At 47.9% G+C, this 20,804-nt stretch overlaps 1 protein-coding gene across 1 annotated transcript in view; it reads left to right on the top strand.

Moving 5' to 3' along the window:
• Window positions 1-37: 37 nt before the first annotated feature.
• LIPG (lipase G, endothelial type) overlaps window positions 38-20,804 on the top strand; it is a 21,933-nt gene continuing 1,166 nt past the window's right edge. Inside the window, exons 1-9 of the mRNA XM_007465633.1 lie at window positions 38-168; window positions 3,108-3,289; window positions 4,952-5,131; window positions 6,658-6,769; window positions 12,661-12,882; window positions 15,373-15,615; window positions 16,291-16,411; window positions 17,311-17,529; window positions 20,197-20,301. Of these exons, the coding sequence (XP_007465695.1) occupies window positions 57-168; window positions 3,108-3,289; window positions 4,952-5,131; window positions 6,658-6,769; window positions 12,661-12,882; window positions 15,373-15,615; window positions 16,291-16,411; window positions 17,311-17,529; window positions 20,197-20,301 (1,496 nt within the window). The 5' untranslated portion in view covers window positions 38-56. The remainder of the gene's footprint in view (window positions 169-3,107; window positions 3,290-4,951; window positions 5,132-6,657; window positions 6,770-12,660; window positions 12,883-15,372; window positions 15,616-16,290; window positions 16,412-17,310; window positions 17,530-20,196; window positions 20,302-20,804) is intronic.

Genomic DNA, 20,804 nt, shown 5'->3' with positions numbered 1-20,804 from the left:
TTTTTTTTTTTTTTTTTTTTTGTGGTCTTTCTAAAAGTCCCGTTCGGGGGAAGGGGATGTGGCCGGGAAGGATGAGAGACTCCGGTCTTCTGCTCTGCCTTTGGAGCGCTTACTGTTGCTTTGCCGCGGGAGGTCCCGCAACCCTTGATCCAGAGGGTCGGCTGCAAGGTAACGTGTCCTTGTTTTTATTAACACCCCACAACTTCTTTTCTGTGCCAGTTCCCCTCTGTCTTGCCCACCCTTCTTCCTCGATCCTTCCTTCTTCCTTACCCCCTGCGCTGTCCATTTGGTCCTCCTAATCAGCCTTGGAGATCACTTGTTCCTCGGCACTTCCGACGAGGACATCCCCAGCCAGGCATCCAAGAGGCCGCAGGCTCGCCCGCGCTCGCTCTCGCCCCACCCCCTTGTCGTTATACGGTTCTCCTCACGGTGCTGTCCAGTCAGCAGAGTTGGCGGCCAGCAGCTGTTTAACCTTGTCCTCCTCTTTGAACCTGGGGTTCTCGAGGCAAGAAGGTTGTTAGAGCTCTATCACCTGGTGCCCTTCCTTTTAATCTCGGTGCAGGTGTCTTGAAAGTTAAGGTATCAGGGTAGCTGGCTCTGGTTTGAGTAGTGCTTGCCGGGAGTATTAGGTGAGTAATTCGTGCAGAGAAGCTGCTGGGCTTATTCCCCAAGTCTTTCCAGCCCTTGCTCTTCCTCTTCCACCTCTCCGTCCTCCTCCTCCTTCCAGCTGCCGGCTTTTCTTCTGAGTTCTGCGTGGCAGTCTTTTCTGCTGGAGGAACCTGCCCCGAGGGGCGAGGGTAGGGTCACCCAGCGGGAGTACCAAGTCAATTAGTTAAGCAGAGGAGAGCGGGGAACCTCTGAACCACACACTATTATTTCGTCTTCTACTATTCTGCTGAGGCTGGGTCAAATGATGTTGGTCCATGTTGCTTATGTGCATGCAGGAGGTTAATTGGAATGAATGGAAAAAACTTGTTTTATTCAACATGTTCCCAACTCTAGTGCAGTCGAAGCAGGGTAGGTTGCATCTCTAGTTCCTCTCCTGTAAAGTGCTAACATTCCTTCCAACTTCTATGTTCTGCGATTCTGAGTATCTGGGGGCCATTTCATTCATTCAAAACAGTATGTATTTGCCAGGCATGCTTCTCGGAGTGAGGGATAGAGCAGTGAACAAAATGGGTGTAAACCCCTACCCCCATGGATCTTACATTTCAGTGGTGGGAAAACAGCTAGTCAACTAATTAAAATATATAAATAGTGCTCAGTGTTATGGAAAAAAATTAAGCAGAGGAGGAAAGTACAGAGGGCTGGTGGGAGAAGGTGGTGCAGTGTTAGCCTGGGACCAGGCTTCCATCCCTGAGGAGCTGACCCCTGAGCAAGGAGCTGAGGGAGGTAAGAGAATGAGCCTGAGAACATCCGGATGAAGGATGATCATGAAGTTCCAGAGGCTGAAGTGACTCAGGCTGGACGTAGTAGAAATGAGCTAGAGAACTGTGGTGTCAGAGAGAGCCAGCTGCTAAGGTGAACCGTTTATGTCAGTTTGTGAGTTTATCCACAAGTCGGTGCCAGGAAGCCAGCAGACTCCCTTTCCTTTCTTCCTGGACTTTGCACCTGGTCTCTGTGAGTGGCTATCTGGGTGGAAATTGGGAGATGTTGAATGAGTTATGTCTGTGCTTCAAATTTCTGTCAGTTGGGGCTTTTGTTCATTACTTTAATGACAAAGTTCTGCTCGTGCATATTTAGTCGCATTTTCTGGAACCTTACCATTTTTACATCTGGTGCATAGCTGTCCTCCCCCTTGTCCGCTTCACCACCAACGTGTCCACCACTCTGGTCTCTCTTTCCATGACTCCATTTGTTTTTTAACTCTGGGATAAATGAAGCTCCTGGGATGGTCATTTGGTACCTTTTCACTTGATTTCTGGGTGACCGGACAGTTTGATTTTCTAATTTCCTAGCCTGTTATCAAGGGAGGGTATCCTGGATGGTTGGAAGAATGCTAGATGAGGCTCATTTAGGACCTTCTGAAATAGTGTGGTGATGACAGTACCTAGTGTTAAAAGGCCATAGGGACCATCAGTGACATGGGCTGTGTTTTGTAGTAGGGCCATCTCCTAGACGGCACTGTGTGTGTGCAGTGGAGCTGAAAAGAGAGGTTTTGCTGCTCTTATGAGCTTCTCCATGGCTTCAATAACTTATTTAATTTATTCAACAAACTAGAAGAATGTCTGGCACATGTCTGGTACTGCAAGGAGCACTGAGCATGCATGAGGTCTTTGGAGCAAGTGTTGAAATCGAGATGAGAGCATTAGGGAAGCCCATTGCGTAAGAGGTCAACAGTTCCTTACCTCCAATTCCAAAATCCAAAATCTTTGAAAATTGAAAAATTTGTTTGGTAACTTGTTTGGCAGCAAGAACTGGCCTTACCTGACCTGAACTCTCACTCATTTGGCAGCAAAAACTGACCTGAACCGACAAGAGGATATTTAGAATCTTTTTTTTTTTCCCCCTCGAGTGTGAGTAGTTATGTATTTCCCTGCAGAAATATTATTGGTGTGTCTGATGAATGGGAATGCCCCAGACCCTGCTGGGGGTGTTATATAATAATATATTATATATATATATACATATATATATATATATATGTATATATATACATACCTATATATATATATATATATATATATACATACATACATATATGCCATAATACCTTTCTAAAATCAGATAATTTCTGAATTCTGAAACTCAACTGGTCCCAAGCATTTCAGGAAAAGAATTAAGGACCCATACTCTGAAACTAGTAACTTGAGGGAAGGAAAAAGAACTCGTTTGGATGGGGAAGAAGAAAGAAAAGCAAGGGAGACTTATTTCAGATTCACAGTAATTGATCCTAGCGACTAACTAATACTCAAATATTGGTGAGATGTCCCTTTTACAACATCTTCGCAACTCTTCTGGGAGGTGAGGAGGAAACATTCAGCAGATGTAAAAACTGAAACCCAGTGGGGTTAAGTAATTTGCTCAAGAGTGAATTAGAACTAGACCCTAGATCTCTCACCACCCAGGCCTTCTAGTTATACCCTTGCTCTGTTATTTCTCCCCAGATGAGCTCAACAAATCCCGGGTTGTACCGGCTGCTGCCAAACCCCCTGTGAGATTTAACCTCCGCACCTCTGAGGACCCAGAGCATGAAGGATGCTACCTCTCCTTTGGCCACAACCAGCCCTTAGAAGACTGTGGCTTCAATATGACAGCCAAAACCTTTTTCATCATTCATGGATGGACGGTGAGCCTCTGGGGGAGGGAGCTCTACAGCTTTCCGGGAGATTTGGTTTCCTTTGTTTTGGTCAATTAGAAAGAATACTGGTGCTTCCAGATTCCACTCTGTCTCCCCCTCTTTTCTTGTGGGCTGCTTGTATTTCAGACAGCTGTGAAGAATGTAATGGGCACTTTGCTAAGGGGGCAATCTGGACTCCAGCAGGGCGGTATTTAACACTGGCACACAGCGGGCTTTCAGAAAGTGGCTCTCCTGAGGGCAGCAGCCCAGCTCCACTGGCTCTTAAGGGGCCCTCTAATTATGCTTAATTACATTGGTCAACCACTGCGTCGCGGGGGCCATCCCTCCGTAAGAGCTGAGCTGAACTGAAGCAACTTGACTGGCTCGGAGAGTCTGTGAGGAGGCAGCTGGCCTGGCTGGCTGGCCCTGGTTGGCATGGTGCCCTCCTGTTTGCATAGAGATAGCTCCGTTTAAAGGCACTGGAGTCTTTATATGACCTAGCTGAGCAATTCACATTGAAAAGCCCATGACGAACTTCAACAAAAAAGGGCTTTAACACTCAGCCTCAGAAGCTTTTGACCAGCGAGGGATTTATTCATTCATCTACTGGCAGTCTGTAGGAAAATGGCACTATTAAGTGAGCAGGTTTCTGCCTGGGCTAATTGGGAGGGGACATTCCTCCTCTTAATGATGAGAAATTCATATCCGTTACATGCTTTCTGGGTCTTTAGGTCTATCACCAACTGTTGGGGTCAGGCCTGGTGGGGGTGGGTGGTATGTAGGCACCTACCTACCTAATGTAATTGAAGGGGTGATTAAGGGCCTGCCATCCATCCTCAACCCACAGCCTATGATTAGAATTATGCATTTGAACCTTTATAAGGCCCCCTGTCAAAATGCAAATACAAACTGCCTGCAACTTACAAATGGGTTGCATTCCAGAAAGTTCTTTTATAATCTGTTTGGAACTTGGAACAGCAGTTTCCCATAGAAGTAAGATCGCAAATGGCGTTAGGGTTCCCAGGCCAGGCACAGAAAATCTGTTTATCTAATAATGTACTTGTGGATAGGTTTACAACTGGACCTAGTCACCATTTACACTTTGTTTCTGTGGGAAGGTGTGTTCTGAGCTCTAATTTGGGATTCCAGGGACAGATCTTCCCTACTCTGGGGTCAAGAAGGATAGCAGAGATGGCTTGTGGGAAGGGGTCATTTGTTAACTCTGCATTTGCCTAAGAGACAGAACCTCCCTGCATCTCTGAGAAAGACACTTATTCTCCAGGGCAACCCTTCTCAGCTGTCTTTGAGTGATGGACCAGGCCACTTACTTGCCTGACTGTGACAGGGACTTGGGTTAACCTCAGGCCAGCATCGCCACCAACTTATATCTCATAGGGGGCCTATCGGTCAGTGGGGCAGCAGCAGAGGACACCAGCTCTGACATCTTTGATGGGAAAAACTGGAGATGTAAAGCGCAATGGAAGACAATCACCCATGTAGCAATCCTGCCTGTGGCTGGCCCGGCTCATGTGCAAGTGTTTGATGCCTGGGTAGCCAATGTGAAGGTTCCGGAAGTGGCTGGGGAGAAGGTCATGGAACTGAATTCCATATTCATTAGGATTCCTGAAACCCAGAAGAAGAATGTTTTAAAAAGCCCTGTTTTCTCTGCAGATGAGCGGCATGTTTGAAAGCTGGCTGTACAAACTCGTGTCAGCCCTGCAGACAAGAGAGAAAGGAGCCAACGTCGTGGTGGTGGACTGGCTTCCGCTGGCTCACCAGCTTTACACAGATGCAGTCAATAATACAAGGGAGGTGGGACACAGCGTTGCCAGGATGCTCAACTGGCTGCAGGTAACGGGACCAAAGGGAGTCATCTCCTTTTACGAGCAGGACCCTGAACCCTTTTAAGAAATATAGGTCAGGGGCTTCCCTGGTGGCACAGTGGTTAAGAATCTGCCTGCCAATTAAAGGGACACAGATTTGAGCTCTGGTCCGGGAAGATCTCACATGCCATGGAGCAGTTAAGCCCGTGAGACACAACTACTGAAGCTCATGCACCTAGAGCCTGTGCTCCGCCACAAGAGAAGCCACCACGATGAGAAGCCCGCACACTGCAACGAAGAGTAGTCAGTCCCCTCTCGCCGCAACTAGAGAAAGCCTGCACGTGGCAGCAAAGACCCAACGAAGCGAAAAATAAATAAAAATAAAATAAATTTATTAAAAAAATTCTAAGACTGTAAAAACAATACAGGTCAGACAGGTCAGTTTCAGTGAACTTCAGGAGTCTGAGAATACCTTTGAGCTTCCAATTTTTGCGGAATTGAGTATTGCTTGAAATATTTGGAAGCTGGGACTTTTAGAAAGCTTTCTAATTATTGACACATTTCTGGAGTTTTCCTTTTACTTTACTTGCGGGAAGAAAATTTGCCATTTGGTTCATTAATTGCTGATGCCCTCAGAAGCCAGGATCAGCTTGTAATCTTAAATACCTACTGAAGTCTGCTCTGGCCTCTGAAGGGTGGCTGGGCTGAGGGTACGGAGGGTTGGTTCAAACCAATGTAGCTTAGTGCCTTGCATAAAATGTGGAAAACAGATCTTGAGGTCTTAAATTTACTTTTTATAGTTTAACGATTTACCTGAGATCAGTGGACTTAATGGGAGGCAGGGGTACACTGGCTGGTACACTGGCTAAGTGACCCTATTATCTGGGTAATTACAGCCTGAGCTTCCTTTTAGAAGCCCATGGAATCTGAATAATTTTGGCAGAATTCTGGTCAGGAGTCTTGAACAGTCCTCAGTCCTCTACCAGGGTTGTTTTTTGTTTTTGTTTTTTTTTTGCGGTACGCGGGCCTCTCACCGCTGTGGCCTCTCCCGTGGCGGAGCACAGGCTCCGGACGCGCAGGCTCAGCGGCCATGGCTCACGGGCCCAGCCACTCCGCGGCATGTGGGATCTTCCCGGACCGGGGCACGAACCCGCGTGCCCTGCATCGGCAGGCAGACTCTCAACCACTGCGCCACCAGGGAAGCCCTACCTGGGTTGTTTTGTCGAGCTTGATTCCTGAGCCATGGGGTCAAATCGCCACCTCCTCACCCCCACTACTGAGTGCCCTGTCAGGGTCTGATGCTTCCACTCTGGGTTCCCAGGCAGGTTTGGGATGAGGAGGTCGGCAGCTCGTGGGCCTAAGAGGGTGGGCAGGGATCACCCTGCTGCAGGCTGTGGCTGGCACTTAGTCTCCAGTGAGCCCTGTGGCTTTGAGCTCCACACTGCCACCCCCCTCCCCCCTCCTGCGTCTCCCCAACGTGACTTGTTGAATTGTTGCTGGCCTTGGGGCTCAGGACCACACTCTTCACTCACACACCTCTGTGACTTCCTGCAGGGGAAGGAGGATTTTTCTCTCGGGGATGTTCACTTGATTGGCTACAGCCTTGGAGCTCACGTGGCCGGGTACGCCGGCAACTTCGTGAAAGGCACGGTGGGCAGAATCACGGGTAAGTGCTGCTCCCTTCACTCATGGCTGATCCTGGAGCTCCCTCAGCTGCTCTGCCCACCAGGCTTTCCTGAACCAGAGTGCTCCCTAAGAGGCAGCAGGAGTGAGCCGTGGAGGGTTAGCCTTGGAAGAAACCTGGAGAACATCTAATCCAGGGCTTTTCGAATGTCCAAAAGTCTCAGAGCCCTTTTTCAGATTGAACATGTGCAGGTCCCCAATGTATGAAACAGATAGAAGGTGTGTTCTGCTCAAAGCTGGGTATTTGCAAGTAGTGTTCACCTTGTTATTTGAGCCTCCCTCTTTTCTGGAGGAATTTCCGGGTCCCAGAGCACCAGGGAGCATAGTTTGAAAACCAGGTGTAGTGCAACAGGTGAGGAAACACCCAGGGGCAAAGAGCTAAGACTCAAGGGCAGACCTGGGGTGGAGCCCGGGCCTGCAAGCCTCTGGTGCTCACTTCTAGTCTCTGCCCATGGTAATGCCAGGACCTCAAGGGAAAGGAATGAGAGATGGGTTGTGGTTTGAATTCTGCCTCTGGTTTCTATTTCATCCACTAACAGCCTCTTTCCCATGTTTAGTTGGCATATTTATTAGTGATAATTGCCTGTTTAGAATGAGTGGTTAAATGTTGTCATTAAAGAGACCTTTCTGTCTGATATTGGTACCCAAGTAGTGGATAGAAATTTGAATTTTCCATCTTAGTGAGCTTTTTTTTTTTTTTAAGTGAAAGCGAGCTTATTTGGAAAGAGATACATTCCATAGGCAGAATTGGTGACCTTTTTTTAAAAAAATTTTATTGAAGTGTAGTTGATTTACAGTGTTTTGTTAATTTCTGCTATACAGCAAAGTGATTTAGTTATACATATATATATTCTTTTCTTATTCTTTTCCATTGTGGTTTATCACGGGATATTGAATATAGTTCACTGTGCTATACGGTAGGACCTTGTTGTTTATCCATCCTATATATAATAGTTTGCAATTGCTAATCCCAAACTCCCAATCCTTCCCTCCCTCCCTTCCCCTTGGCAAATAATTGGTGACCTTTTGATATGAGAGTTTGATTTAAATCATTGAATGGTTGTGAAAAGTGGAAAGGATTCTCTTCCCCATTTGGGGGCCCTCTCAAAAAACATACTCTCCTCTAGGAGAAAATTAATGGCAATTTTTTTTTAAGATTATATATTTATTTTTTAATTAATTAATTAATTAATTAATTTTTGGCCACCTTGGGTCTTCGTTGCTGCACGCGGGCTTTCTCTAGTTGCGGCGAGTGAGGGCTACTCTTCGTTGCGGTGCACGGGCTTCTTATTGCGGTGGCTTCTCTCGTTCCGGAGCATGGGCTCTAGGTGCGCGGGCTTCAGTAGTTGCAGCATGTGAGCTCAGTAGTTGTGGTGCATGGGCTTGGTTGCTCTGCGGCACGTGGAATCTCCCCGGACCGGGGCTCAAGCCTGTGCCCCCTGCATTGGCAGGTGGATTCTTAACCACTGTGCCACCAGGGAAGTCCTTAATGGCAAATTTGTTGTCCTGAATTTTTATCCCCCTGCTAGCATTCTTTTATTTGTTTTCCCTCCCAGCTTCTCCCTCACCTCCAACATACTAAGGGCCTAACCGGCCACCCAGAAGGAAAGAGTTAATCATTTCCTTCCTGGCAATGTTTTCGTTTGAAAACAGGGTTCAGGTAGAAGGGAGTCCTTAGCTAGAGAATGATTTAGTAAAGGTAGAGTTTCTGGTTTCAGCAACAAGCCAGTGGGGCAAATTTAAAAATATATACATTTGTGAGGTTTAGTAGCCCTGCTTAAATCACTGTCCCTGGGCTTAAGTCTAATGAGCACACACACACACACACACACACACACACACACACACACACACACACACACACACACACTCCTTTAGATCCAACTGTTTGATTCAGCATAGCTTGAGAGCTTTACTTTTGGTTATCAAGATGCGGGGCCTGAACTGTCTAACGGGCAATGTGGCCACACATGACTGCTCATTAACCCATCGCTGGAGCAAAGCCGTTGGGCCTCAAGCCCCTCAGCGTTCTATTGGCTGAGCACCTCCTCCTAGCCCCCAGCAAGAGGCAAGATGTTGCAGAGCTCGGCCAGCTGTGCTCAAACTGCAGCACACACAAGGCCCCTGCCAGAGCACCAGGGCCAGTGTCCTTGGCAACAAAGACAAGCTGCAGATCCTCCCTCTTCTTCTTTCTAAATCTGAAATGAGATGGGGCTAGTAGGAGAGTTCCAGTTCTTTCCCCCTGCCTGTCTGGGTGGGAGCTGCTGAGATGCGGGCTTTGCCGGCAGAATGCTAATCAGTGCTCTGCGCTGTCTGCGTAGAGCATTGGGGCCGGCATGTCCTGAGCACTGCCCCTTCTCTGCGGCCTCTCTCTGTGGAGCAGGGGACTGGGGTGAACATAACAGGAAGGAGTGGCCTCTGTCCAGTTGCCAGGCAGCACCTCAGAGGGTATCTGGCTGACCTGATGCATGCTGCTGTGCATGTCTGATGGGAGAGGCCTGTGCCCTCTCCTCTCCCCTCAGACTTCCCATGGGTCTGGGAACCAGGTGGTCCTGACTGGTAAGAGGACCAGAGACTGCAGCTTGTGTGGGGCAGAGGCCAGTGATGCCGCTGTACAGAGGCCAGCAGGGGTCCTTAGCCTGGACCTGCAGGAGGTACCTGAACCCCAGTCTTGCTTGGACCAGAGAGCTGTGGACTGAGGTTTGCTAAAGTTTTATCCTCTTAGGCTTCTGAGGGAATTCTGTGACATATTAGGGAAGAGGTCATATATTTCTAATTGAACTTGTGTGTTGTTAGTTATAAATAAATAAGCAAGCAGATCTGTTCATTCATTCAAGAGATATGAACTAAGTGTCCACCCTGCAGGCTGTGGGCTAGATGCTACCTAATGTCAAGCACTCAATGTGTGACAGGTATTTTATGCCATATGTAAGCCACATAGCATCCAGGCAAAAGGGTCCTTGGGCTTTATTTTACAGATGGGGAAAATAGGACTCAGTATGTACTTTAATGATATCTCACACCCTGAGTAGCAGAGCTGGGATTCAAACCCAGGCCATCAGATTCCAGAGCCTGCACCTCACCACTGCACAATGCTGCTGCTCTCCTGCTGGGAGAGATGCAGTAGCTGTTACAGCGCAGCAGCCTCTGCCCTGCCAGGCCAGAAGGTGGAGGTTTTCCTGTGTGTATGCGTGTGCACGACAGGGTGTGTGTGCGTGTGCATGCATGTGTATATTCCATTTGCTGGACAGAACACTTTGAGGGGAGTCTGACGGAATGGAAGAAGAGGTGGTTCTCCATCATCTCTTTTTTTTTGGAGGGGATGCGTTCACCCTCCCATTCCTAGTTAAGAAGTAAATTGTGAAACTTTTCCCCAGAGTCGGTGGGCCCTAGCTACGTGTCAGGCGGGGTCAGTCTGGGGAGGTGAAAGCTCAGCCTGCCTGCCAGCCGGCCTTTGCAGAAGCCCCGTCAGCCGCCTGCATTCCTCCAGCCCAGCTTGGTTTCCATGGCACTGACTGTCTGGTGGAGACTTTTGTTCACCGATACAAGAGCCCCTCTCTTATTGGCTGCAAAGCAGAATGTTCCTCTTCTTTCTTTTTTTTTTCCTCCAGAGGACATGGTGAGAGGCAGGGAGAGGCCACCTGTGTCAGTACTGCGTCCGTCCAGTCCCTAAAAAGAGTCATCGAGGGCTATTCCGGGAGGCCACTGTTTTTGTGCCATCTTTCTTTTGGGTCCTGGGCTAGAGATGAGCTCCCAGGCAGCCTGGGCTCCCTTTCTGCCTCTGTCATTCATACATTTTTCTCAACTTCAGAGTGTTAGTCATTACCAGTTCTCATGAGTAGCGAGTTCCACAGGTTTACTGTTCACTCTGGACAACAGTTCTACCTTTTGTTTATCCTAAAATGACCCCCCTCAAGCCTCACGACGTGCTCCCTTGTTCCACTGCACTGGGGTCTGGGAAACACTGTTCTATTCCTCATCTCCTGCTTTCACAGCTCTGTCCTTGGTCATACCTCCTCCCTACCTTGGTGTTTCTAGATCCAGGTTTCTCAACCTCAGTAACTATTCATATTTGGGGCCAGATAATGCTTGTGTGGGAGCTGACCTGTGCATTGCAGGATGTTTATCAGCATCCCTGGCCTCTACTCCCTAGATGCTAGCAGCTTCTTTTTTCCCTCTTCCCCAATTGTGACAACCAAAAATGCCTCCAGAGGTTGCCAAGTGTCCCCTTGGGAGCAAAATCCCTCCTAGTTGAGAACCACTGTTCTAGACTAAACAAACCCCCTTCCTCTGCTGCACATAATCTTTTCTTAACTTTCTCTAGGTCCTCTCTCTGTGTCTGTAGGGCTCTAGGTTGGGATGAATCCAGCTCCCATAATTACTTAAGCTTGGTAATAGTAGCTAGTATTACCTTGACAAGCCCTTACTCCTTAATATTGCACAAGAACTGTATGAATCAAGACATTCAGATTTCATTTTCGAAATGCTACTGAAGCATGAAGTTTTTCCAAAATCTGGTCCACAGACCACTTATTTTTAGGATCAGCTGGGGAATAAACCTCTGTTTCTGGGCTCTACACCAGACCTACCAATCAGAATCTCTTGGGGGTCAGGGGATCTGCATTTTATGCTTTGCAAATTCTATTTTGAATGGTTTTACACTCATGTGGTTCCCAAACTATTATACAAGATGGTGAAAGTGTCTCTGTTGTTGCTACTATCTTTGCAGTTGCCTTCCCTGCCTTCTCCCCCGACACACATACACACAGGTGACCTGGGGCTTGTGCGTCCTCCCAGAGTTTTTCATAGCTACATGGTGGAATCCAAATTTGTAAGAAGCTCCCCAGAGATATTTGTGCTGTTTCAAATGTGAGAACCAGTGCTCTCTGCAGTGCTGTTTGTTTGTTTGATACAGAAAGTTTGCAGACAAAAGGTTTTCTCCCTGTGGCTGCAAAAGAGAGGAATTCTGGAGGCTTGAGATACGGCTGCTCAGTGTGCCTGGTGTACCTGCCTCTTGCCATTCCACTCCTGGGCCTGATTCATAATGAAAGGAAGGGGAAGTGTAAGTCCACATACAGATAGCTCAGTTTGGGGAGACCGAGTCTTCCCTCTTGAAGATGTAGGTAGCTTAGTTATTCTGTCAAAATTCTGCTAAAATTGAGACTGTGGAAGGCTCCCAGTGGCAGAATAAATGGAATGAATGGCTTAGTTTCAGCCAGCCCAAGTTCTTTCTAGAACCGCTTCAGTTCTTCTTTTTTTTCTTTTTAATTAATTAATTTAATTTATTTATTTTTGGCTGCATTGGGTCTTCGCGCAGGCATTCTCTAGTTTTGTGAGCGGGGGCTACTCTTCGTTGTGGTGCACAGGCTTCTCATTGCGGTGGCTTCTCTTGTTTCGGAGCACGGGCTCTAGGCGTGCAGGCTTCGGTAGCTGTGGCACACGGGCTCAGTAGTTGTGGCACACAGGCTCTAGAGCACAGGCTCAGTAGTTGTGGCGCACGGGCTTTGTTGCTCCGCGGCATGTGGGATCTTCTCAGCCCAGGGATCGAACCTGTGTTCCTTGCACTCGCAGGCGGATTCTTAACCACTGTGCCACCAGCGAAGCCTCTAGAACTGCTTTAGTTCTGACAGTGCACGGTTCCTCAGATCCACGTGTCACTTGAACCCCGTGGCCAATTTACTGAGTCAGCTGAGTTGTCAGGACAGGTGAAGGCTTCAGAAGAAAGCATATGTTCCTCTGCAGCAGGCACCACACCCTTTAGGATTCCCAGGGTGGGGATGTCTTCATTTTACACTCGCCGACTTAGCTATCCATCAGAACTCACTGCCTTAGCGCACCTGACACAGCTGGTCTTGGCTCCCCCTTCTGCTGTAGGTTTGGATCCTGCTGGGCCCATGTTTGAAGGGGTTGACATCGACAAGAGGCTGTCCCCTGACGATGCAGACTTCGTGGATGTCCTGCACACCTACACACGCTCCTTTGGCTTGAGCATCGGGATTCAGAGGCCTGTGGGTCACATTGACATCTACCCCAATGGAGGTGACTTCCAGCCAGGCTGTGGACTCAACGATGTCTTGGGGTCAATTGCATATGGAAGTGAGTCCTTATTATTATTATTTATTTTGCGGTACGCGGGCCTCTCACTGCTGTGGCCTCTCCCGTTGCGGAGTACAGGCTCCGGACGCGCAGGCTCAGCGGCCATGGCTCACGGGCCCAGCCGCTCCGTGGCATGTGGGATCTTCCCGGACCGGGGCACGAACCCGCATCCCCTGCATTGGCAGGCGGACCCTCAACCACTGCGCCACCAGGGAAGCCCCGAGTTCCTTATTTTTTGTTTGGACTCAATTATAGCATCTCCTCCTAAATCAGCCAGAGCTGTTCATGCTCCCGACAGCATCCGTTCCATTATTCCCACTACCCCCCAGTGGCCCTTCAACACTGTTTATTCTACAGTTCATCATCCTGCAAGCCTATTAACAGCCTTCCCGTGGTCTCTGCTCTGCTTTCTTGTGCTTTGAGGTCACAGTTATTATTGATTAATTTCTTTTTATAACAAAAGGAATACATATTTGTTGGGAAAATAATCAAGCATTATAAAATTGCCTAAAGCAAAAAGTAAAAATACCCCCTCATTTCCCACACCTACTCCTACTTTCACTCTCCAGATGTAGCCAATATGAACATGGTGGTGTGTATCCTTCCACTCTTATTGCTTTGCAAATTTATTTGTGCGTGTGTGTGTGATATTTTTCAAAATCACATTGTTCTGCAACTTTGCTTTTTCAGTCCTAATATATATTACGGACATTCTTAGACATCAGAGTACATATATCTACCTACCTTATTCTTTTAAAAGGCTGTATAATATTCTTTAGCATGGATGTACTATAATTTAATTTTTGGTAACATTTTAAAGAAATAAAATCAAGATTCTTCCTCCATTCACTTATAATCTGTCTTCCTGAATGCCTAAGCCTATTCCCAGCAGTCCTGGGCTGAAGTGAGTTTGCTGCTGAAACTGATGTGCTTGGTGTCTCATTTGCTCACCGCCTTGCATCCTGGCAGCATTTCTAAGTCTTGGCCCCAGTTGGCTCTCTCCACTGTGATGCTCTGCTCTTGGGATGTCCACTCTGTCACTCAGTCTTAAGTTGCCCTCTGCCAAGGTGATAACATCCAAGGAGCCCCTGTGGGGCTTGGGGGTTCATGCAAGGGGAGTTCAGCCCTGCAGGGGGGATCAGATGATGGCATTTCTTAAGGCTGGTGATATTAATGAGGAAGGGGAAGGGAAGCTTTGCCAAATTTTTCTTAAGGTCCAAGGATTTACTGGAACTTGGTTACAAGAAATAATGATTACTGTGGGTCACAAAAATCCAAATTATACTCCTAGCTTTGCAACCAACTGAATCTGTGACCCTGAGCAAATGACTTCATCTCTAAGGGCATTTGGGCCCATAATCTACAACTGAAAGTATTGGACTAGAATGAGGTTGGCAAACATTTTCTTTCCTTTTTCTTTGTAAGTTTTTTTTTTTTTTTATAAACTTATTTATTTTGTTTATTTATTTTTGGCTGCTTTGGGTCTCCATTGCTGCTCTTGTGAGCTTTCTCTAGTTGCAGCACGCAGGCTCCGTAGTTGTGGCGCTCTGGCTCTAGAGCGCAGGCTCAGTAGCTGTGGCGCATGGGCTCTGTTGCTCCGTGACATGTGGGATCTTCGGGGACCAGGGATCGAACCTGTGTCCCCTGCATTTGCAGGTAGATTCTCAACCACCACGGAAGCCTGGCAAACATTTTCTTAAAGAGTCAGCTAGTAAATATTTCCGGCTTTGCAAGCCATATAGTCTCTGTTTCAACAACTCCACTCTGCTACCGTAGCATGGAGGCAGCCAGAGACAATAGATAAATGAATGCATGTGGCTATGTTCCAATAAAACTTTACTAAAATGGGGCCAGCCTGCAAGGTGCAGTTTGCTGAGCCCCGGACTAGATGATGTTTAGCATCTGATCCATTTCCAGCATTTTGTGACCGCATGACTCTATCAGGACTTAGTGACTCTTACTGCACAACTGGTCTCCATCACCCTGTTGTGCCTGTCCTATGCACTCTCTTGCTCTTTATTGCTTCATGTGTATCAGTGCTGTCTTCCCACCCGGAGGGCAAGCAGTCCGGTGGCAGGACTGGCTTTCAGTTCTAAAGACAGCATATCACTGGGCATGCATTAAGAATGACACAGACGGGCTTCCCTGGTGGCGCGGTGGTTGAGAGTCCGCCTGCCGATGCAGGGGACACGGGTTTGTGCCCCAGTCCGGGAAGATCCCACATGCCGCGGATCGGCTGGGCCCGTGAGCCATGGCCGCTGAGCCTGCGCATCCGGAGCCTGTGCTCCGCAATGGGAGAGGCCACAACAGTGAGAGGCCTGCATACCGCAAAAAAAAAAAAAAAAAAAAAAAAAGAATGACACAAACAAGCATACCAACAGCGACATGCAAAGCAGTTATTTCTGATGAAGTGTACAGTACTTACTGATGGAGTGGCCGGATCACCGAGAAGCAGCTCAGCCTGATGGTCTCCTTCTCTCTCTCCCCCAGCAATTGCGGAGGTGGTGAGATGCGAGCACGAGCGGGCAGTACACCTCTTTGTCGACTCCCTGGTGAATCAGGACAAACCAAGCTTCGCATTCCAGTGCACGGACTCCAACCGCTTCAAAAAGGGGATCTGCCTCAGTTGCCGGAAGAACCGTTGTAATAGCATTGGCTATAATGCCAAGAAAATGAGGAACAAGAGGAATAGCAAAATGTACCTAAAAACCCGGGCAGGCATGCCTTTCAGAGGTAACCTTCATCCAAACCTGCATTGCCCTGGGGAAGGACCTTTTTCCTCCTTCTAAATACCACATTGTAGACGGGCACATTCCTGCAGTTAAATCAAATAACTGCAAATCACATTAAATTGTGTATGCCTAGGAAAGTAAATCTTTAAAAATAAATGATGGGGACTCCTTTTGTGATGTGAATCATCACTCTATGATCACAGTATCGCTGTCTTAAGTTTCTATCTTGCATTTAGCTTTTCAAAACTGTTTCATATTTGTTTCCTCATTTGATCATCAAAATAATCTGTGATAGGACTAACAGTGGATCAAAATGATATCTCACATTTTTATAGCATGTTATAAAACCGTAAGGTTTTGTGGGTATTGTGGGTGGAAGTTGAGGCTCAAGAAATTAATACCTTGGTCCTTAATTCAAGGTCACACAGCTAGAAAGTATCTAGGTCAGCATCCCCCAAAGGTCCCCCGAACCCCAAGTTCAGGGCTCCTTCTTCTATACTGCAGTGACCTCTTAGGCCATTGGACAGAATGAGATCAAAGGGAGGCTAGAGGCTGGGCTGGACCAAAAGGATGAGAGTCCCTAAAAACTCACTGTGCTGGGTGACTCAGTTTGGGTCAGGGTGCCCTAAGATGACAAGCAAGGCTCACAAATGTCTTTGTTCTGCTGTCTCTGCAGTTTACCATTATCAGATGAAAATCCATGTCTTCAGCTACAAGAATATGGGAGAAATCGAGCCCACCTTTTATGTCACCATTTACGGCACCAATGCAGACTCCCAGGTTCTGCCTTTGGAAATGTAAGTCACGGGTTTCCTTTGCTGAGTTCAGGACGGAGAACGAGTTGGTTTGAAAAGGAGAGAGAGCACAGGAGCTCGTCTGCGTGCCAGGGAGGAGCGGTGTGGTTCCTCTCCTGCTTCACACTCTCCACCTAGCCCTTGACTCAGAACGTTTCTGGAAGGGCAGCTCCTGGGATGAATCAGCAGCGTGAGAATCTGCTGGATCAGCTGGGCAGAAACTGCTGTTTCATTTCAGAGAACGCCTGATTCCTGAGGCTTTAGGAAATTTGGAACTTGATAAACATCATCCCTGGCATGTTTCTAATTATCTGTGGGAGGGGCACACAGTGATCTGTATACGTTGAGCACTTGTAAGGTGCAAAGCGCCACGCTGAGTAATGCTGGGCTTGCAAAGTAACGTCATTAGAATACACACTCTCAGGGCTGGGGGTCTAGCGGGAGGAACAGGCTTGTACACACACACTCATGCACACAGATGGGGTGAGACAGGCTCCTCCAAGTGCTACGTGAGAGGGACAGGCAGGAGGGGCTGCGAGTTCCGAGGGAGATGGATGCCTGTGGGCTGAGAGGAGGAGGCGCTGTCGAGTGGGGATGTGACTTCTTTGCGCTTTCTCATTTCTGTTCTTTCCTGGTCTTGTCCCCCCAGGAGGTAGCATGAATGGGGAGATGCTCAGGAATGGTTTGGGGTGCCGTGGGCAACATTATCTCTCTGCCTGTGTGGAGCACAGCTGAGTTTTCATCCCGGTCCTGCTGGTGGGACGTGGAGGACGTAGGGGGGACCTCTTGTGCATTTCTCTCCCATCCGAGTGGGGCAGGTGCTGCCACTGCGTCAACCCCCACGGTGCTGCAGTTTTCCAGGTGGCAGGGGGACTGAGACCAGCTTTCCTCTCCCCTTGCAGAGTGGAGCAGATCGGGCTGAATGCCACCAACACCTTCCTGGTCTACACCGAGGAGGACTTGGGAGACCTCCTGAAGATCAAACTCACCTGGGAGAGGACTTCTCAGTCCTGGTACAACCTGTGGAAAGAGCTTCGCAGCTACCTGTCTCAGCCCCGCAGGTCCGAGCAAGAGTTGAATATCAGACGCATCCGCGTCAAGTCCGGGGAAACCCAGAGGAAGTAAGTGCCTCACGACCCTTTCCCTGTTCCGTGTCCGTGGTCAGCAGAAGGTGTGTGTCTCTGCAGCGTCCTTTCCTTTGCTAAGCGTACACCTTCCATCTTTCCGTATCCAGAGTACGTGGGCAAAACTGCAAACCCTTTGCGAGGAAAACTGAATTCCAGATCAAGGCCTCTGTCAACTGTTGTGCAGCTTGTACCCTGATCGCAGGCCCTGGGCTGAGAGGGGTGGGCAAGCGGGGGTTGGAATCCAGCCCTTGTTCCATTTGCCAAGTCCTGTGCTGGCCCGGAGGAAGAGGGCTTCTCCTGGACAGGGCTCTTTAGGAGTGCTGCCTTGTTAGTTTGTTTGCTCTGGGGTCCGTGCAACCAAAAGCCTTTGCTTGCTCCAGTCCAGAGCAAACCAGACTATCCAGTTTAGGGAGCCTGCATGGATGAGGTCTGTGGGAGTCCTGGCTTCCCTTGCATCCAATTTTCAGAGCATTATACCTCTCCTTGGGAGGCTCTGACTCAAGGACATGCGTGGGGCGCTAACATCAAGTAACAGATTCCTCTGTGCCACGCCAGCTGGCAGTTTCCCCACGTCTGTTAACCAAGCCTAACACAAAAAATCCACCCCTAAATCAGCCACTAAAACGCGGCTTGACTCTCGGAGCAGCCAGGAAGACCTTTGTCAAGAGAGGAGGGTTTCCTTGGCCAAATCCTTCAGCAGACCTCCGGGAGGTCACTACCAGCCTTGGGATGGTGGGAAGAAGCCTCCACCTCCTTTCTATCTCTTCTGGCATTTTCTCCATTACAGTTCTTCATGCGTCCCGTTTCCATCCACCACCTATGGTGCAGCTTGGCCATGCAGGGGGTGGAGGCTTAGGTTGCTTGTCTGAGTGATTCTGGTCTAAAGACCTGTGCGCTGGTGTGTATGTGGCAGGGGTGGGTGCCAGCTGAGGGAAGCTGTTAGTATGAAGGCTGTGATCTAGATAACTGCGTGTCTTTTTCCTTCTCTCGGTGCTTATAAGTGCAGCCTGTACCAGAAAGATGTGTGGTAGCAGAAAGATGATCATTTTTATAAAATATTTCAGATTTAATAAACCACTGAGACTTAACAAATGTAAACCATTTTCATATTGGTTTCAGATATAAGATTTTAAACAGCAAAACATTACAGATAAAGCTGAAGCCCCTTTGTGCCCCTCCCCTGTCTGACTCCTCCCCTTTCAAACCAAATGTACTGATCTTCCAACATTAACTAATGTTAGTGTGTTTTCCTCTTCATGATTTTTATACTTTCACTACTTCTGTTTGTATCCATAAACAACCTATAGAAATGTTTTGGTTGCTTCTGAAGTTTACGTGAGTGGACATATTCCTTTAAAAGTTGCTTTTCTCCATTTAACATAGTTCATGAGATTTATCCAATGCATACAGATCTGGTCTATTCACATTCAACTCCTGTATGTAAACTGCCATTGCACAAACAGTAGTTTCCCCACTGTCCTGCTGAATATTTAAGTTGTTGCTACATTTTTGCAGTTACAAATAGTGCTGAGATGAACATCCTGGGACGTTTTCCTTGGGTACGTGTGTGAGGGCCTCTTTGGGGCATGCTGAATCACTGGGTTATAGTATATGTGTTCTCCAACTGGATTGGATATTATTAAATCCCTCTCCAAAGTGGTTGGACCAATTTTTAATCTTATCCACGGAGTAAGAGCTTCCTTTTCCCCTCCTCCTCACCTACCTTTGGTGGACATTCTTGCTATTCCGTTGAGTGTGAATTGGTCCCCGACTGTTGTTTTCATTTGTATTTCCTGATTGTGAGTGTTGCGGGTGTTTATGGGCCGTTTGGGCTTCCTGGCGAAGGTTCTGAAAGCTGTTCAGACTGTGGCTTTTGTCCTGCTGGTAAGCATCACGGTCAGGTGTACCATATGTGCATTGGTCATGAGGTCATGCTGTCCACACACTACTGAGGCTGGGGCAGCCCACATGGTTGGGCTGTAAGTTACAGTTGAAACGATGATTAGATCACTGATTCTTCCTGTGATCTTGGTTGTCTACTTCTTGAATCTTTGATATTAACTCACAGCTGAGTTCCAGTTACGCTTGTCAATGGGTATTTCTGGACACCATGCTGGAGGGACCTGGAGTTCCTCCGTTCAAGGAGTTTATAGTCTACCACGGATGCAAGAATCCACAAGCTATTCAAGGCAAGATATAATGTGTTAAAATGAGCTAAAGCTTTCATTATTAACTCCGTGCCATAAGAAGTAATGACAATAACAAAAGCAACATTTATATAAGGGTGTGCCTATTTATGAAACTGGAAGGTCAATGGAGGGTTAGATTAATAAGGTCTCGGGCAATCAGGGAGGCTTCAGAGAGGATATGCCTTGGTGGGCAGGCAGGCTTTTGCATAGACAGAAGGAAGACGGTGGAAGGGGTGTGATTAAAGTCTGCATGAACTGAATCATGGGAGACACCAAAGTGAGACCCTTTTAGTGTGCTTGTAGCAGCAGTGGGGAGTTCTGAAGGGTCTTGAGTCAGGGGTCACTTGATAAAAACTTCTCTTTTCTCCTTATTCCATCTGCCTCAGGTCCAGAAAGCACCATGTGGCTGATGCACAGCCATGTACCTACCCCTAGAGTTTTGACTACATCAGTGGTTTCTTTTTCCTCCTAGATTGACTTTTTGTGCAGAAGATCTTGAGAACACCCACATATCCCCTGGCCAAGAGCTTTGGTTTCACAAGTGTCGGGATGGCTGGAGAATGAAAAATGAAACCAGGTAAGCAGGGCATTCTCAGAGGTTCATGCAATGCATGTTGATGGGTCCCCTAGTGTAGGCTGGACATGTGTCTGGCACTTGGGACATAGAAGTCAACAAAAACTGATAAAAGTCCCTTCCTTTATGAAGGTGACTTTCTGCTGGAAGGAGACAGACAAATCAGCGTGATAGGATGTTGGATGGTGTGAATGTCCCTTTGCCTCTTGCTCTGCTTCATCCTGTAGGTGTCACAGCCATGGTCCTGCTGGAATGAGGTCTTTCAGTGACTAAGTCCCAAGCTTGGTACCCATGTCCTCATCTTAGATGGAGCTTCTCTGTAGTGACTGGGGCTGTGGGAAGTTCCAGGGCTCCCAGCTTCTTTCTGGGCACCAGGTTGCAGTGGGGAGTTGGGTGGGAGGTAAGGGAGAAGCACAAGGCATAGCCCCCCTTTAAGGTTTTCTGGAACCCAGGTTGGTGTGAGTGGATATTAGTGGGCAACTCTCCCCCTTTTTGAGAAGCAGGAA

Source organism: Lipotes vexillifer, unplaced genomic scaffold, assembly GCF_000442215.2.
Source record: "Lipotes vexillifer unplaced genomic scaffold, Lipotes_vexillifer_v1.1 scaffold36, whole genome shotgun sequence".
Classification (NCBI taxonomy): Eukaryota; Metazoa; Chordata; class Mammalia; order Artiodactyla; family Lipotidae; genus Lipotes; species Lipotes vexillifer.
Note: the sequence above shows the minus strand (reverse complement) of the source record. Positions and strands in the feature narration are given on the sequence as shown.